This window comes from Natrix helvetica, assembly GCF_964273705.1.
Source record: "Natrix helvetica genome assembly, chromosome: 1".
Classification (NCBI taxonomy): domain Eukaryota; kingdom Metazoa; phylum Chordata; class Lepidosauria; order Squamata; family Natricidae; genus Natrix; species Natrix helvetica.
Window position 1 is genome coordinate 126,441,499 of NC_138548.1, and position 18,662 is coordinate 126,460,160.

The 18,662-nt window shown below is 46.6% G+C and overlaps 2 protein-coding genes across 2 annotated transcripts in view; one reads left to right on the forward strand and one right to left on the reverse strand.

Annotated features, from left to right (window-relative positions):
* The window catches only part of ABCB6 (ATP binding cassette subfamily B member 6 (LAN blood group)), a 45,732-nt gene extending 42,784 nt beyond the window's left edge, over positions 1-2,948 (forward strand). The window contains exons 19-20 of the mRNA XM_081934716.1: positions 380-448; positions 2,021-2,948. Of these exons, the coding sequence (XP_081790842.1) occupies positions 380-448; positions 2,021-2,306 (355 nt within the window). The 3' untranslated portion in view covers positions 2,307-2,948. The remainder of the gene's footprint in view (positions 1-379; positions 449-2,020) is intronic.
* Positions 2,949-4,157: 1,209 nt separating this feature from the next.
* On the reverse strand, positions 4,158-14,603 carry LOC309385462 (uncharacterized protein). The gene is made up of 7 exons (XM_081939964.1): positions 13,597-14,603; positions 10,132-10,338; positions 9,597-9,767; positions 9,249-9,380; positions 8,384-8,550; positions 7,472-7,720; positions 4,158-5,915 (listed from the first exon to the last, which is right to left on the reverse strand). The coding sequence occupies exons 1-7, from the start codon at positions 14,078-14,080 to the stop codon at positions 5,718-5,720; spliced, it is 1,608 nt and encodes a 535-aa protein (XP_081796090.1). The 5' UTR covers positions 14,081-14,603; the 3' UTR covers positions 4,158-5,717.
* Between the last annotated feature and the right edge of the window lie 4,059 nt (positions 14,604-18,662).

Genomic DNA, 18,662 nt, shown 5'->3' on the forward strand with positions numbered 1-18,662 from the left:
TTGCAGGCTAATTCTGCCCACTGCCAGGAGTTCGATCCTGACCGGCTCAAGATTAACTCAGCCTTCCATCTTTCTGAGGTCGGTAAAATGAGGAACCAAATTGTTGGGGGCAATATGCTGACATTTGTAAGTCATTTAGAGAGTGCTGTAAAGCACTATGGAGCGGTATCTAAGTCTTAAGTGCTATTCATGTTGCTATGTTCTACATCTACCACTTTTCAGAACATTTTGTGTTAGAATCATCCTTGTATAGTTCTTTCCCCAGAGATGGATTACATCTGAGATGTCAACCTGTGCATGTCATGTGTTGTACGTTATTGACAACTGTCGAACTGTACATACTGGCTTCTAAGTAATAGTAATTATCTGTCCTTTACAGGCTATCAACCATAGTTAAGGCTGATCAAATTCTTGTGATCCGGGACGGCCATGTGGTAGAGCGTGGAAGGTAAATAAATGTAAAAAAACCTCAGAGGTTTTTTTTAGGAGGAAGTAAACCCCTATATTCTCCCCACTTTACTTCCCACCAAACAAATATTAACCGAAGTGTGGATTTCTACCTTTTCAAGTCCTGTTCAAAATAAACAGTGGAATCACAGAAACAGGACAGTTATTATTGTTATTTCTAACACTTCCTTAGACGACTTTGCCAGAAGGTTAGTTTGAGACAGTCAGATCAGAAGTGGAGTATTAGCCCCAGATGCAAATTATTGGTCAATCTTGTTCAGCGCAAGCCTTATTTATCCCCCCCCATCCCCATCATGGCACTATTTCCTGGGCATTCATCCCCCACACCCTTCTCTTCCTCACCTGCACTCTACCCAGCCAGTTTAATGCAAAGTCCCCGTTTCCCAGAAAATAAGGCAGGGTCTTATTTTCTTTTGACTCCTGAAATAAGCGTTTGGCCTTATTTTCAGTGAGGTCTTACTATTTTTGAAGTGCAGGAGGCGGTGAGCATGGTCACCTCATGGCTGCTGCTGTGTTGCAATATTTTCGAGGAGGGCTTGTTTTCAGGGGAGGGCTTATTTTAGCACATGCGCTCAAAAGCCCGATTGGGCTTATTATCCGGGGAGGTCTTATTTCGGGGGAAACAGGGTAGCAATAGAGGCAGCAAGTGAAACCCATTTGGTGGGATTTTTCGATGTGAAAATTCTCCTCCTGAAGCCCCAGTATTTGGATCGATTTCAGTCTATCAGAGGACACCCCCCACACCCTTTCCCTCTTTTTACATGTGAGAGCAACAGGAAAGGTGAAAGAACTGCACTGTTCTGGGTGGAGGGAGGGGAGAGGCAGGGCAGGCTGCAGAGAAGAAAGCTGTCTTTCCCTTCCCTACCCTTTGCTCTCCAGACACCAGCAAGTGGAGATAAGTGCTGTCCCCATGTGAGGGCAGTTACTTTACAGGCCTCATTCCCAAGGCAAGATAAGAGGATTGTTCTGGGGCAGTGATTTTCATTCTGACATACCTTCCTCCCCTTCTTAGGGTGGAAGAGAGTACTATGCTAGTTTGGGGGGCGGGGTGGAAAGGTTGAGCCCTTCTTGTAACTCCCTTGATTTCCTGCTTATCACCAAACCTGCTGACAAATGTCCAGATTGGGAAAGCTGTCACCGCCTGTGACAAAAGGACAGGCTTTATAGGATGTTAATGCACTGTACAGTATATTGTGTTTCCACGAAAATAAGACAGGGTCTTATTTCCCCCCCCCCAAAAAAATAAGTGATTGGCCTTATTTTCAGGGAGGTCTTATTTTTGAGGTGCAGGAGGCGGCGACTGTGGTCACCTCATGGCTGCTGCTGTGTTGCAATATTTTTGAGGAGGGCTTATTTTCAGGGGAGGGCTTATTTTAGCGCATGTGCTCAAAAGCCCGATTGGGCTTATGATCCGAGGAAGTCTTATTTTCAGGAAAATAGGGTAGGTACGTATGATGTTGGGAAAGTTCGACTGCGAAAGTCCAGAGCAACCTAAGCAAGGGATATGCTTTCTGCTGAGTCTTTTTGAATTAACCTTTGCTGCATTTTGCAGGCATGAGCAGCTGCTAAAGAAAGGGGGCCTCTACTCTGACATGTGGGCTCAACAAGGAAGTGAGATGCCTAGTGGCTCAGACACCGACAGCAAAGTCAGCCTATCGAAAGCTGGCCCTGAGGAAGTAGAAGCAGGCAGTGTGGTGGATGAACCTGAAGCTCAGGATGAACCTGAAGCTCAGGATGAACCCAAAACTCAGGATGAACCCGAAACTCAGGAGGAGCCTGAAGAAGAGGAGGATGAAGCAGAGGGGGATGAAGAGGAGGATGAAGAGGAGGAATCATAGCCAAGCAACTGAAAGAACCACTGAATGTCTCTTGCACGATGGAGCTTGAAGCTAAAGAGGGGGGCTGCTACCTTACCTTGGACATTTGTGATGGCTCCTCACACAATGGGAAAGCTCTGGTCCCAAGCACATTTAGCAGATCCACCAAGGTGGTTATTGAAATCAAATTTAGAGGAAGCATAGACTCTGTTTATTCTTAGCCTATGATGGGTCCATAAGGAGTTGTCTTGCAAGCACCTGTCAGGTGCAAAATACATTGTTTGGTGATCCAGACTTGTCAGTAAAGGGGAGAAGCAGGGGATCAGGGTCACCCTGCTCTGCCACCGTTGTCACGGGCAAATGTCTTCCTTCACAAGATGAACTGGGTAGGCGGGGAGAGGGGAATACTTACAGCTGTGAGTATTGCCAGCCTTCTGTAGGAACCAGAGGAATCCTCAGGGAAAGGAGGCGCATTTTCATAAGTTCTGATTTTGAAATGTCTGTTTGATTTTCATAAACTGTTTTCAGATCAATTTGCAGATTGCATTTTTTTCAGTCTCACTGGTTAAAAAGAAAGGACTAAGTAGCAATGACTGAAAATCCTTTTCAACTATTGTGTTGGTGAGAGGAGCAAGATTCATAAAGTGCTGGTCTTACTAATAATTATGAATCTGGTTTTTATTTATATCTGTCGGTAATAAAAGAAAATTAAGGCAAGGACAGAAATTCATCGTGGGTGGAAATGGTAGGACAGAGGAAGAAGAAATACACCTTTTCACCTGTGTCCTAGTTTATTAGCTGCTCCTTCATGGTGGCTATATGGAGAATTGACAATTACTACTTACTTAGGGCCCTATTGCAAGGTGAAGTAATCTTGGCCTGGGTGAGACAGACGCTGGAGAGCCTACCAGATCTCACTGAATATTGCTTTAGTGCCAGACTTGTGTTGCAAAAATCAAGATAGCCATTAGATGGAAGCAAAATGATATGGAAACTGTTCAATTTTTCCTTTATCTATTGGTCTGCACTCAAGATCCAGTAGCCCTATTTGTATTGACTCATAAAAATGCATGATAATCAATTGACGGAATAAATACAAGGGAGCTGTTAGAAAAAATTCAGCGAAAACAGGTTCAACTTCTCCGATTTGGAAAATCAAAGGGTTTCTGGTGAGGGAAGAAAAAAAATTGAATTCACACATGATGTTAGGCCAAGGATTCTTTAGTTATACCTCAAATCATATTCTTGGTAGATTTCATATAAAAAACTATGTAAGAATCAAATAAGCCACATGATGGCTTAGCAAGATGTGTAAAGCCGGCTGCTGATTTGTATGGGCAGCTGTGATCAGTTGCACTGCGGAAAAATTGGTAATAAATAGTAGGCTTCTAGCAGTGGTGGGTTGCAGGTGATATGCCGTGGTACGGGCATACCGGAGCCTGTATGGAGTACTGGGCACCGTTCCGGTACGGTGCTCCAGGGGGCCCACCTGCGCTCCTTACCTGTCTGAACTCTTCGGTGCTTCCGCTCACGCGTACAGCGCCTGCACGATGCTCCGCCGAGCAGCTGGAGCATCACGGAGCCGTCGCTGGATGGTAAGACGCATGCGCACGCTGCATGTATATGCGCACTCTGTGCGGGACGATGCCGGGCCCCGTTGCAACTGTACCGGTTGCGACAGGATCCGGAATCCACCATTGGCTTCTAGATAGGTAATAAATAAGAAAAGGCTTCTAGTAGCCTTTTCTCCTAAAGTGCAAGTAGATTTTGCTTAACGACCACAGTGGGGTCGCCAACTCCATCACTAAGTGGCATGATCATTAAGCAACACATTGGAATGCAACTTAACAATTTTACTATTGTTAAGTTGCATTCCAATGTGTTGCTTAATGATCATTTCATTTCTCCATTGACTGCTTATTGGAAGCTGAAGTTGCAAAAATGGCACTCACGTAACTGGAATGCTGCAGTCGTTGAAAACACCTGACAGTTGTGAAGCGCTTGCATCAAGATCATGTGACTAGGGAGATGCTGCAAAGGTTGTAAGTGGAAGAAGGACCAGTCGTAAAGTTACTTCTTCAGCATCATAATTTCAAATGGTTCCTAAACAGGGCAATTGTTGAGAACTATCTGTACATCGGAGTCCTTACCCTATCACACGTTTGATTATTCACACATGCTTTTTTCCTAAGGCAGAGAGAGGAACTGGCCTAATCACCCAAGTGGCTTCAAACTTTAGGTAGAACTCACTGTGTCCCTGTTTCTAGCCTAGTATCTTTAATTACCACCCCAAAGTGGCTTTTACATGCATATTATACCTAGTTCTCAGTTTAAAACCACAATTGGAACGTAACCATGAATATTATAGGTAGTTCTTGACTTATGACTACAATTGGGACTGGAATTTTGGTTGTAAGTCCTTGTTACCATCGTCGGGGCATCACATGACCAGGCTTGTATTTATGGAAACTGAGGTGATAGGATGGCTGAAAATTCTGCAGCTGCAATGATTGAAACAACAGAGGAATAACTGCTTCAGTTAGAAATTAATGAGCACATATCGCCTACTGTATGTCAGGAACACACTGGATCACGATCACATCAGGATGATCCCAACGTCCAGCCCAAGTTTTTGACTCTTTCCAAAGCAGGAACAGGTAGCTATGTTTCCTGAGGTTCTTCGCTAGATTGCCTTTGCGGCAACAAGAGGGCATTCACCCCTGTATTAATTCTAACTGTATGGATCTCCATGTCAAGTAAATAGCCACAGTTGGAAATTGAGAATAATGTTTGTTTCTTATTCAAGAGCTTGATTGTTTCAAAACCACTTCTTTCCACCCACTCCTGTCTCGGGATGCTCCCGAGCATTATATGGAGGAAAACATGAGGGAGAATTGATGTAAGCATTGGGTGTGGGAAGGGAGATTCTTATACACAAGAGAGTAGCACAATTTGTACATTAGCATAGATGCTTTACTCCTTTACATTTGTACTTCCTCCACTGTGCATTGCCTACTCTCCCTGGCATTAAGTTGTTAACCCTAGAGGTCTGTTCCCCCTCCCCCCAAATATATTCTGACTTATGACTAGAATCTTCCAGTCTCGTTCCTCCACTTGTGATCTAACGTTTTCTCATCTGTGTTTATGCTTAACAATATACAAGAACCAACAGTGGCACATGTGCTTCTCGGTTTTGCCTTGGAAAATTGAACAACTTTGTAGAATCCACTGTAGACAAATTACTAGGAAAGTTTCTCCCTACTAAGGCAATGTCCACCAACAGTATCATATCCACCCATTGGATGACTGTTGGTGTTAATTGCATCTGGGTCCCTCAAAGCAAAAAAAAAAACCTCCTTGGAGGAAAGGGCCTCTGGTTACAGAAAAAGGCTCTGGGCCTCGTAGACACCCCCAAGACAGTGCCCACCATGATCAGTCATCTTGTTGCAGTTCCTGTTGGTGCCTGCTCTGATACCACAACATGGTGGGAAGATTTTGGCAGCCGTGGTAGCGACGCTGGCGTTCTTCCTCTCCTAAGGGTGGCACAGAGTGGCAAGGGGCTCCTGCTAATGTGACATTGAGCAGCTGGATTGGAGTGCCAGAGGCGAAGACTGCAGACCATGAACCTACCTGCAAAAACAGGAGAAACTGGCTTCACTATGAAGGGCAGTTGATAACTTTCAGAATCAATTTCATTGGGATGCTTCAATTCATGACTTTAACCTTGTACATCATCACCCCGTAAAGCTATTCAGTAAAAGAAGTTATCATCAAGGCCCATTTGCTTTCAATTGTGCAGACTTCAACAAAAAAGTCCTTGCTTGGGAGCTGAACTTTTATTGCACAAATTTCACTTAAATCTTGTGGAAAAATTAGTTGTGACTTAAGCTACCTTTGATTACAACTGAGTGTAAGTCACCAAATTTAAACAGTTATGGCTGAAATGCATTTTCAGATTAGGAACATCCAACATTTATTTTAGCAGTAGAACTTTAAAAAGCAAGGTATAATAAACCCAAGTTCTCCATTCCAATGAGCTCAATTTCCCCCCAGTTCACATCAAAGGACTACTTTGCTGGATATTTCTGATCTAGCATTTATTTTTTTCTCTTCAATGCAGAGATTCTGAAACCAGTTGAACTCTAACATGGTTGCTAAAGGTAATCATTTTCAGAGGAGAGTATAACCATGGTTTACGCAATTAGTCAATTTTCTGGACTGGCATAACCCGGGTTGGTTTGCAGAATTCAGTAAGCTAAAATGTAGTTAGCTAGTGCTTTGTTCCGCAGGCCAGGCAAATATAGCCTCTATCTGTTATGGTGCCATTGAGGAGCAACTGACTATATGCCCTAGACGAGACAGCATTCTTCTCCATCACCTATACTGCACACAGCACATACTGCTTCACAAGAGAAAATCAACCTGATTGCCAGATGATCAGAAACTGGCTTATATATACAATAAAGTGTAATGGCAACTGCTCTGTGCAAAGTAGCCAGAGAGTTTTACTCCCAAAGACAGATTTAATCCCATCTTTCTTACGGTGCAATTGGAAGAAAACTGAGGTCAGCCGTCCTGTTAATGATTCTGTCCCAGTTGCTAAAAGCCATCCCTGGTGAAGTCCTTTTGTTGTAAAAAAAAAAAAAATCTTTTTAAGGAAGTCTGACTGGTGGATCCAAAAAGAAGGGCCTTCTCTGGGGTGGCTCCCTCCCTGTGAAACATCATCTCTACAGAAATGGCCACCATTTTGACACTCTTTCAAAAGGCTCTGAAGACATGATTTTGCCAACAAGCCTGGGGATTGCAGGGTAATATGGAGCCCACTGAGTGGTTGGTTTGATTGTTGCTGTCGGGTGGGTGGGGGTTTATTGGGTTTTGAATTGGGGTTTTATTTCTGTAAGCTGCCCGGAGTCACATGAGTTGGTCGCCATACAAATGTTCTTAAATAAAGCCCCGGTTGTAAAATGATCTGAAATTCCAGCATTAATATTGGATTTTAATGTTATTTTGGTGGCTTTGCTTTTTGTTTAGAATTGACAGAGAATCTTCTGACAACTTCTCAGGGCACATGCTGTGCATAATAAGAGAGCCCCTGTTTGAAAGAGACAGACAGCAGATGGAGCAAAATACTTCAGATGGAGCTGCTTACATTCTTATAATACCTATTAATGTTCTTAAATACTTACCGGCAAAGTATGCTGAAGTAGACACTGGTCGGGTTGCAGTCCTGCCCAGAATTCAGCAAAAGCTGATCCGCTTCGTAGGGCAGTGGTGCTATGGACCAACACTACATTGGGATGGCGCTGCGATGCCTGAAGCTTCTTTACCAATGGCCCTGGATAGCTCTGGTCAACAAAGAGCAGGACCCGTCGGGCATTGCAACTTTCCAAGTCTGTTAAGAGCTCTGAGATGGCGTAACGCTCCTTAGGATCAGCCTGTTGTGGGGGGAAAGGGCAGCTCATTAGCACCGTCTCCCCTGCCCTGGCTCCCCCCACCTGAACTCTACGGTCCAGAGATCAAGGGAATTTTCCCACCCTGAAGTTAAAAGAAGCTGGATTAAGTTGGAAAGAGCAAGCCGGGGCCAGCACCCTCTGCAAAAGCTGCTGTTGCCTTTCTCCCTGCAGGCAAGGATGAAAGAGCTAGATGGGCCTTTGAAGGGGACAGGTGAGAAGAGAGGGCTGCGTCTATTTGCAAGTCTGTCAGCTTCTCTTCTCCCTCCTGTTGGGCTGCCCAGAACATGTTGGGGCAGGTGAGGATTCAATTCACCGCCCATTTCCAATCAATGAAACCCTCATCACATGCAAATGGTCAAATGGAGACCTGTCTAAGGACTTGTATAAGCTAATGATGACAGAGGAGCTTGGCTCAACTGTAAAAATCATTCCTCAAAAGAACTAGGTGGCAGGCTAAATCACCTCCACCTCTTTATGGCCGTAGAAGAAGAAGCTGGATGAGAAGCAAAATGTCTTCAAAGAAAAACAAGGAAGTCCAGTTGCCTCTTGGGGGGCGGGGGGTGGGGGAAGCATCTTTGGGGCAGCCATTTCTTGTTTTCAATGTGGATCCACCCCACCAATCAATACCCACCAGACCCTACTCACAATGCCATTATGGTTAGCATCCCACAAGAACATGGTGCCATCACTGGAAGCTGGACTGTTCAGGTAGAGTACCAGTGTGTCGGCACAATGCAGGCTACGGCAGATAAGTGCCAAGTGGGACCGGATCGCCAACTTCTCTGTGGCTGGTTGCACATTTCCCATCTCCACTGCAGAAAGAGGATGGGGAGAGGCCAGCTGGCATTACTCCTCTTTAGTTGGTGTCTTCTCATCCAATCCTTCCCATTACCTATTCTATTTACAGCTCTAATTTCCAAGGATCACTCATGCCTCCTTTGTGGAAAAGACCTATCGATCCAATAGTTGTCTCCTCAAAGGCATGCCATCTGTAGCCAATTGTGGGTTGATTGATTGTGGTACTGATTGCATATCTTTCAGTGGCCATGGGGAAGTGGAATTTGGAAATGCAAGAACTAATTTGGCATCCTGATGGTAATTAGTGGGAAGTTGTTTCTCCATGTTGAGTGTGTGTTTGTACAGTAAACTGATAGAAAACTGTGAACAGCATCACAGAATAACACCCATAGTTACTACAACACGGCTCCAACTATGCTAGACTCCGTGCTTCCAGACTGGGATTACAAAGCCACCTCAACATCCACAGATGAACCACACAAGAGTGTCTTCTTTTAAATCTAATCTAAATAACTACTGTATGTGTGATGGGAAGGAGAATGGGAGGAGGAAGAGTAAGGAGATACAACTGCTGTTGAAATACAGGGGATTCTCGTCTAAAACACACCACAAAGACCTTTAACACTGAGAAGCCTTCTTTTCTGACTATCAGACTCTCTCCACAGAAGAACAAGGGACTTTCCCATCCCCTCTAGCACACTTGTTTTAGTACCTGAAGCCTGTCCCTCATTGGCAAAGAAAGCCTTGATATGCTCTTGGCGGAAACCATTTCGTCGAAGCATCTGGTAGAAAAGCAACAGGTTCTGGGCATGGTGAGGATAGGTGACCTGCTCCTGCCAGCCACCTGGAAGAGAATGACTCTCAACAGTCAGCACCTTCAGCTGACATGCATCAAAACAATACAAGAGCTCCTATAGTCCCTGCCTGTATTCATCCTTCTCCAAAGGATCTGTTGCAGTGCTCAGTGGGTTCAAACTCATCTCTCTATACCCCTTTTTGCTACCAACTCCGAATGGGAATGAGCACTTCTTAGTAGCCCCTCCCGGGCACCACTCCACACCTGCAATCAGTACTGCGTGATCACATGTCTGATACATGCGACACAACTTGTACATTGGAGACTGCTGGCGATGACACCGCCGTGTATTCTTGTTGAGCTCGCAGTAGGCAGCTGTGGAACTAGAACCGACAAGAGGCAGCGGCTGTGGGCATGGGCTGTAGCCATGGAGATCTAAGGAAGGAAAAGAAAGAGAGATTTTTAAAACCGAACTACATGAGGTGAGGACTCAGGAAGCTTAACAAAGTCTAGTTTAAAAAAGTAAGAACTAGTTGCTCCAAAGTCTTTACTCATCCTGAATTTATCAGCATTGTCTATTACATTTTGCCTTCCAAAATTTCAAACTATTATTCTACCTTTTCAGTTTAGGCTTAGTCAGACATTCCTTCCTGCAGCCATCTTTTATGATAATGCTTTGGAGGAAAGATGCAGCAGGATCAGGTTTAAATTAACAAAATGATTTATTGCAAAACAAAGGGCAACACCTTTCCAGTCTCGTTGCCCTGTAACTCTCTCCAGACCCAGTGCAGGCACCCACCTATGCAGTGCAATTTCTGCAGGTGTTTCAGATCCTGCGCCACCACTATCAGGGGCAGAAAATGTATCTCGCAAAACCCTACTGGTGGTTCTTCATGGCGCATGTGTCCCGCTGAGCGCTGGCTCCGCCCCTTGCCACGTCCTGCTCTGCGCTTTAGCTGGTTCTCACAGTGATTTCTCTGTACAGGAGTCAAGCATTCGTAGCTCCCTGCACAGAAGAAAATAAGCACCTTTGACGTAAAGCACTCAGAGGAACTACGCAGATATTTTTCTGCAAAGGTCTGCTTAGTGACATAAACGCACTGATTGTCAGTGGGTTTCCAGATTTGACAGGAGATTCCCTGGAGTTCTAGCTAAGTCAGGACTTTCCTGCTAAGTAGGAAACATCATAATTTTATTTTTTATAATGCTCTCTTAACTTCTGATTTTCTTTGTGGGGAGTGATGGAGTTTGGCCATGCATATCTTTTCTCCTTTGTCTCCATCTCTCCCTCCCCCCTCTCTCTCCCTCTCTTTCATCTTTCTCTTTCTCTTTTTTCTTTCTTTCTTTCCTCCTTCCTTCCTTCTTTCCTTCCTTCCTACCTACATACCTACCTATCTATCTAATCTATCATTATCATCATCTTTATCATTTATTTCTGGATCAGCATTGATTCCTAGCAACCCTCTAGATTAGTCCCTGCAGTGTTTTTGGCTTGATTTTCGGAAGTGGGTTGCCATTACCTCCTTCCCAGGACTGAAAGACAATGACTACTTGTTCAAGTAAGCCTCATGCTTAGCATGGGACTAGAACCCACCATCTGCCACCTTCTAGCCTGGTGCCTGCTATACGACTTACCTCTCGACTACCTCTCTACTAAACTGCCTCGCCTTTGTTATATTATCCCAATTGTTCCCCCTTACTGAGAAACAGTATGATTTTAGATACAGAATGGTCTTTTTTTAGGATTTGTAACTTTATTCATAATAAATGGCTTCGGTGGCATCTGCAGCCGAAGTAAAAAGAGTTAAGATAGGGGCCGCAAGTGTGTGATCAGAGCCTCACTCCTTTTTTTACATTTGTCACAATGCACGCAACAAAAAGTTGGGCTTCAATTGTGTGGTTATGGATGACATCTTGACTAGTATTTTTTCCCCAGATGATGAAAGAAATTATTTTAACTGTATTTGAATGATCTAGATTCATTGTCTTGTATAGCATAAACACAAATTAAAAGATTTTTTACACTGCTTTAAAATTCCATTTGAAGGGTTTGATTTAAATCATATTACTAAGTAATAACTCCTATTTGAAGAAATATCCAATTTGATAATCCTTCTAGGAAAAAAAAAATTCCTTTTCAATAGCAGACTCATATCAGAATTTTCTATCATCTGGCCACTCCTTTAAAACAATTTCAACGAAGTAAGCCCTCAGTCCATGTGAATGAGTGGCATTTAAATTCTGAGCCCTGGTTATCAGCAGCCACTAAAGCTAACTTATTTGCCAATCTAGTAAAGGAAATTCCTTTATAATCCCAACAAGCACTTATGTCTGCCAGACCCACCAATCCACATAGAAATCAGTAGAGGACATTATTAATCAAATTTAGGGAATCAGTAAAAAAACAAACCCTTGGAATACTGTGTACAGTGACGGCATCAGAAAAAGAATATTCTATTGCAATTTCGGTTACAAGAATGGATATATAAAATTACGAGAGGACCCGGTCGGTTTCTCTGTAAGGAAAAGCTACCGTCTGTGGTGCTTTCACCCTTTCAAAAAAGCAATCTGAGGAAGAACATGGCAGGGTATACATAATTATTCACAACATGATTTTGCCACTATTTCATAATTTATTCCATAGAGATTCAGATGACAGAAGGCCGTCTTGTACAATTCAAATGTGGAGTGCAGTGCCACTAGGCAGAAAAATATATGACAGCACACAAACTAAGTCAAATTCATGAAGTATATAAAACTTACTGGTGACTGCAAGTCATGATGATTATATTTTCTCCAGTCTAGGAATATTATGTCTAGAAACTTCAAGTGAAAGTGGCTATTGCATTCATGTCCTGTTAGGTGATTTTCCAGAGGCATCAGAATAAAGAGAATGCTAAGCTAGGCAGGTCCATTATCTGATCCAGCAATTGGAATTGGTCATATTCACAACCACTATACACAACAATCTTGTTTTTTGTGGGTTTTTTTTAACGCCACCTAGGAAAGCATGAAATATCTAGCAACATGACCATCTGGAGTTAGATAAAAGCAAGTGGTGTATCAACTAGCCAGAAAAAAAAAAGATAATAGGTCAAAGAGCATGACCGAGCCTAAGGGAAAGAAAAGCTGGGCACAATCTAAATTCTACTGTCCTCAAACATGACAGATCCTGATAGTAGAATGACTACCACACATTGCTTTCTAAACTGCTTTGTTCTAATGATTATAAACGAGAGACAGTTTGGTGTAGAGGTTAAGGAATCAGGTAGAGACTATGAGTTCAAGTTTTGCCTTAGGCACAAAGGCAGCTGGGTGACCTTGGGCCAATCACTCTCAGTCCAACGAAAAAGGCAGTGGCAAACCTCTTCTGAAATCTGGCCAAGAAAGATGCAGGGTCCTGTCCAGGCAGTCACTAGCAATCAACACTGCCTCCAAGATGCACATACACACAATTATGATAGCAACAGGACTGAGACTTATATCCCGCTTTACAGTCCTCTCTAAGCGGTTTACAGAGTCAGCATATTGCCCCCAAACAATCTAGGTCAGGGGTGTCCAAACCTGGGAACTTTAAGACTTGTGGACTTCAACTCCCAGAATTGGCTGGGGAATTCTGGGAGTTGAAGTCCACAAGTCTTAAAGTTCCCAAGTTTGGACACCCCTGATCTAGGTCTTCATTTTACCCACCTCGGAAGGATGGAAGACTTGAGTCAAATTTAATGATAACAGTTATGCTAATGACAGGTAGGCTCCCTTCCCAGAAAAATTACAGCTCAAAATGAGAAGAGGCAGAACACAATGATTTTCACACGTGGCCTGAACTTGGGATACAGGTAGTCCTTGACTTACAACAGTTCACTTCGTGACCATTTGAACTTACTACGGCACTGAAAATAGCGACTTATGACCAGTCTTCACACTTCTGACCATTGCAGCATGCCCACGGTCACGTGATTTACATTCATAATGCTTGACAAGCCTTGCAATGTTCTTTCTGACAAGCAAAGTCAACAGAGAACCCAGATTCATTTTACAACCACATTACTAATTTAACAACTGCAGTGGTTCACTTAACAAATGTGACAAGAATAGTCCTAAAATGGGACAAAACCGACTTAACACATTTTTCGCTTAACAAGGTAAATGTTGGGCTCAATTGTGCTCATAAATTGAGGACTACTTGCATTCCAAGTCTAATCTGGACTTGACCCATGATGTCCCAGGAGAGGGGATACCTCCATTCTTTTTCAATTTCACTTACCCAAGTAGAGGCGGCCGCGACTGCGGCACCGACGCGGGCTGACGTTGAAGTCGACATAAAAGAGCAGGAGCGGGTGGCCGAAGTTGGCGCCGGGATTGGGGTCCAAAACCAGGACGGCGTCTTGGCCGGCAGGTGCGAGGGCTGCTCGCTGAGGGCCGCCGCTCTGGTTCCGACTGGGGACGAGGGGCGCGCCAGGCTTGTCTCCCCAGCCGTCGGGCAGGAGCGCCCGCACTTTCTGACCGGGCCGGGCAGGTTCGGAGATATAGACGGCAGGGCCCGGCCCTTGCGAGAGCCGCACCAAACGCTGACACTGAGGCCGCGGCAAGAGCCCGCCGCGTTCGGGGCACTGAGTCGCCGCCACGTGCTTGAGCGCCGCCGCCGCCCAGCGCGCCACCCGCGCCTCGGAGAAGCGGCTCTCCGACGGGGCGGCAGGGCAGGGCCAGACCAGGGCGGCGGCAGCCAAGGTCAACAGTAGCGGGGCCATGGGGGAACCGGAGTCCAGGCGGAGCCCCGGCGGACTGCGCCTGGCCAGCGGGACTCTCTCGAGTCCCCGCCCTGCCCCGGAGAAGGAGAAGAGGCGGACGGGAGCGCTCGTGGCGAGGCTTCTCTCAATTGTTGGCTCTTAGGCTGCCCCCTTCGCGAGGAGCTACCCGCCCCCGTCTCCTCGGGCCGTCTCTTGGACCGCGTGGGCGGCTTCTTGCTCGCTGGAGCCCCGCGCGGTTTCTGCTGCCCGAGGGCCGACTGAGAGGCTCCAGGGCAGCCCGATCCCTCTCCAGAGAGCGCAAGGCGCCGCGGGTCAACGGGGAGAGAGGAAAGCGAAGGCAGCGGCGGCGGCTTGGCGGACGACTGAACTCCTTGCTCGGGAGAGCCAAAGTGGAACCCTACCCAGATCAAACACTTAAGACGGCCTTCCAATCATGCGCAGACCTGCTTTTTCATCACCGCGCTGCCCCCCTGTAGGGCGCACAGACGGGTCGACAAACAACAATATTCGCCGGAAAGGCGTCTAAGGCCGCCAAGTGTCCGTCTCAGCTCTCGGGTCCTTTATGCCTCTTGTCAGGAGATCAGTGTGTTGAATTCGACGAGCTTATATCTGAGTAGATTGGCCGAAAAAGAGTTAAGACCCTGCGGAACGCAGGAACTGTCAATTGATAGGTTAACCACCATTTGCCTCCTAGCGTGGGTTTAATGCTTCCTTGCAAGCAATGCATGCCAGAGCGTGGAAATCGTTTGAGGGACCCATAACTTTAGAGGAGGGTAAAATCTCCTTTCCTCCCTCGCAGCCTGCCTCAGCATCAAACGCCTTGGACGCCGCCTAAACTTCTCTTGGTCATAAGATGGAAGACATCTCTTTCTCCCAGCCCGTTTTTACAGTTTACCTTTGAATGACAGAAAACAGTTTTTCCCCTCGATCAGTCATAAGTGCCCTCCCCCGCCTCCTGCTCCCAAGAAAGGACTGTTAAACTAGACAGATCTGCAAGAAAACGTAGGAGCGTATCCCTTGTCATCTTGGTAAGATGTCACATCAACATAGCCGGTGTTCAGAACACTATTTCTTGCTTCACTTTATTTTTTGTATCCTTGGAGGTTTTAGCCTCATTTGGTGCAATTGTAAACACACACACACCCAATCCTTGAGTGCGGGAAGCAAAAAGATGGATCAATGCAGAAATCAATAAGCAGATGTGCTGGAAAATCCACTTGGGAATCGAGTGGGTAAGATTACACCAACGGGAGCCCGTGCTGTGGGTTTGTTTCCCCAAGGAAAGGGGAAGCCCCGTCTAATGATTACTGTTATTCAGTTACTGTAAGTTGAAGAACCTTACTGAGGAATTTTTACGAGAACTGCAGTCAGGAAAGATTTCTGGTTCCTTTGAGGACTGCAGTTGTGTGCACAGCAGTGTCTTTCTTGGGAAGAAGAGGGGTGGGTGTGAATGCCTACTGAGGTCTCAGGCTTTTGCTACAGAAAATTAAATTACAAAGCACCAAAAGCGCTCTCACCAGGGGCCGAAGTGAGAGAGAGAAGGCTGTTGTGCCCCACCTCCAAAGATAACTCTTCAGTGCATTTGGGGGGGGGGGGGGAGAGGCTTCTTTGGGAACTTCTGATGCGGTGGTTAGCATGTTCTTGCAGTTTCAGCCTACCTGCTGGGAGAGGATCGAACCTAATAAAGTCTTCACCTTTCCAGAGCACCCCTTCCAGATGTGTTTTGCACACCAGCCATCCTAATCTCCAAAAGAGATTATTTTGGAAACAGAATCCATGCCATCCTGCTTGGCAATTTCAAAGAACCGCATGGGCACGTCCATGCAGCTATTTTTGCAATAGTGCAAAACTGGTTTGCCATGGCTGACATCCAGAATTTGTTTCTTTCCAATCTAGCCATTAACTGTGGGTTCTCTTAGTAGTCTTTCATTCAAGTATTAAATAAATTAAGTTTTGTAAGATCAACTGAGACAGGTTGAGGCTGGGTGTTTGTTTCTTTTTTGCCTGCCACTAATGTTAGGTCTGAAATGTTTGAAATGCCCTCTGCATATACAATTGATTAGTGTGGTTGGTATGATTAAAAAGTGTGGGGACAGAGATTAACAAGGGTTACTACTAATTGTCAATCAAAAATCACAGCCCTAGCCCATATGGGGAAGGAGGCGCGTGTGTGAAACAGATGAAATAATGACATAATCAAATGGTGGGCAAAACATTTAGTGACCTATAAAGGAACAAACACGCTGGCTGGATGCAGCCACTTGCAGCACCTACACCATCATCCCTGGTTGGCCTATTGATGCACTCGGTGCCATGCAAATAGTGCATTGCCCAGCCAGTCAGCAAGGCAGGATGATGCCTGTAGAGGGGACTGTGGAAATAGGGCCAGGCAGCATTCAGCTTGAGTGCAGCAGCTCTGGCATGAGGGATATATGGGCGGTAGGGAGATTTCTTCAAAGGCAACCAAAAGGCTGGCTAGCATTTCATTACCAGGTTCCAGATTGAGAACAATGGAAATGGAAACCCCACAGAGCCTCTGAGGTCAGTTTCAGAACAGTTAGGCTCTAAGAAATGATTTTGTCCTGTCTCCGAGGTGGGGCGTGAGAGGAGTCACTAATGAGTATTAACACGGCCCATTTGCCCGGAGACTGAGGTAAATCTGAGGACACTCCCTCTGCTCCTCCTTTTGACTTCCCAGATTAACCTCATAATTTTTCTGGCTCTCCATTGGTACGAGACTTTTCTCAGCGTTTGATTTTTCTTGAACTACTCTCACCTCCCTTAGCGGCGCCCGTCTTACTGGCATTAGCACAAACTTGCTTGCTGCGTGGCTGAGGGCTTAAACCACTGGGCAGCGGCGGCGGCGGGGGAGGAAATCTCCAAGCTGCACACCCCCGGCGTTGCTACATGCGGTCCACAGATCAGCAGACGTGATCGCGTGACCGGAAAGGAGGCGGCTCAGTTGGAGCCAGAACAGAAACTCGGGCCGCGTGGTCGGTGGTCGCCATTTTGGAAGTGTGGGCGCACGTGCAGAGCGCAGGGATCGGTGCTCTGATACCAGAGGCCGCAGGCGCTCGCAGCCACCACCAGTACCCAGGAGGGTAACTTTGGGCCTGTACTCCACCGGTAATCTGGGGAGGGCCCGAGCTATTCAGCGGTGGGCCGGTCTTGTGGGCCGCGGATTGGCAGCACAGCTAAGGAGTGCGAGGATTCAAAGGAGCACCGAATCCACACAGCAGCTACAGACCGGTGGGAACAGAAGGAGAGGTAGAGAGAGGCTATGAACCGTAAGTAAGGGTGCGATGGCGGATTCCACGAGGAGTGGGGGAGCGGCACCCCCCGGTTCTCCTAGGGGTTCAGACCCAGGTGAGGGACCCTCCCGGGGAGCCAAACGAGGCACAAGGGGGAGACCCACCCATAGGAAGTGCACCTCCAAGTCCTCTAGGAAGGAGGGTTCCAAGCAGGAGGTTCATATCACCAGGGCGACTGGAAGGCGGATCAGGGACAGCATCAGTCCTTTCCAGTCCAGATGGCGCTCGCCACGCAGTCCTCCTCATCTGGACGTAGTTCTTCCTAGCTCTCCGGTCTCCCCACGTGGCTCTCCTGGGGGAGGTAGTCCCTTGTCCCCCCCTATCGCCCTCTCACCCTGCAGGGGCAAGGGGAGATCCTTTTGGCCACAGGACTACTAGCTTCCCTAGGCAGCGCTTGGCTTCTGATTTCCCTGACCCTAATTCGGCATTGGAGCCACCCAGCCTCTCCCCTGCCTACCCAGAGCTCTCAGTTTTCAAAATGTTATTGCCAGAGCCATTGCCCAAGGGACTTCCTCGGGCATGCAGCACCAATTTCAACAGGCTAGGCAAAAGTCTTCACATGGGGTACCTCGAGGTCATCCAGACCAACCCGAACCAACAGGGGCCAGGGAGCTCAGAGCTTCCTCCCCTTTCACTGCTAGTGAGGGTCAGATTCAGAGGAGGAGGTACAGATGGATCTTGGGTTCTCTGAGGATGAAGAATCCCAGACCCCAGAAGCCCCAACCATCACGGGCCTATTTCCTCCAGCCTTGTTTAGTTCCCTGCTGCGCAAGGCCAAGGCCACAGCAGATCTGGACAGCCCTCCTGATTCCAACCAAGCCGCGGCTGTTCCTAGCACAAGGGGGGCAGCGGCAAGAAGGGGCCTTTCCACAGGCCCCAGGTTGAAAAGGAGATTCCAACCCCTGAGCTCAAATGGGTACTCAAAAGTACTCAAGTCTCAATGGTCTAAGCCTGGTACCTTCCCCACTCCAGGGAGCAACGATTGTAGATTCTACAATCTCAATGCCTCCTTTGCCCAAGCTTTACAGGTTCCATCTGTGGACGCTCCGGTGGTTAGTCTGGCCTCTTCTTCAGCAGTAGTGACGGGAGACATCGCCAACTGTCTGAAGGTGGAGGATAAGAAGGCGGATCTTGTCATGCGTAAGACATTCCAGGCCATGTCTTGGGTGATCAGAGCAGTGACCGCAGCCTCTTTTTTCAATAGGTCCACTCTGCTGTGGCTGGAACAACTCCGAGATAGAACTCCGGTGTCGGACGTGAGACTACTTCAG

What these genes read in the sequence shown, in the direction of transcription:
- LOC309385462 (XM_081939964.1), bottom strand. Translation starts at nt 14,080, where the DNA reads ATGGCCCCGCTACTGTTGACCTTGGCTGCCGCCGCCCTGGTCTGGCCC. An exon ending in GCAGAAATTGCACTGCATAG is followed by an intron (nt 9,768 to 10,131) that starts GTGGGTGCCTGC and finishes TTCCTTCCTTAG; the next exon opens with ATCTCCATGGCTACAGCCCA. An exon ending in TACTTCAGCATACTTTGCCG is followed by an intron (nt 5,916 to 7,471) that starts GTAAGTATTTAA and finishes CTGTTTTTGCAG; the next exon opens with GTAGGTTCATGGTCTGCAGT.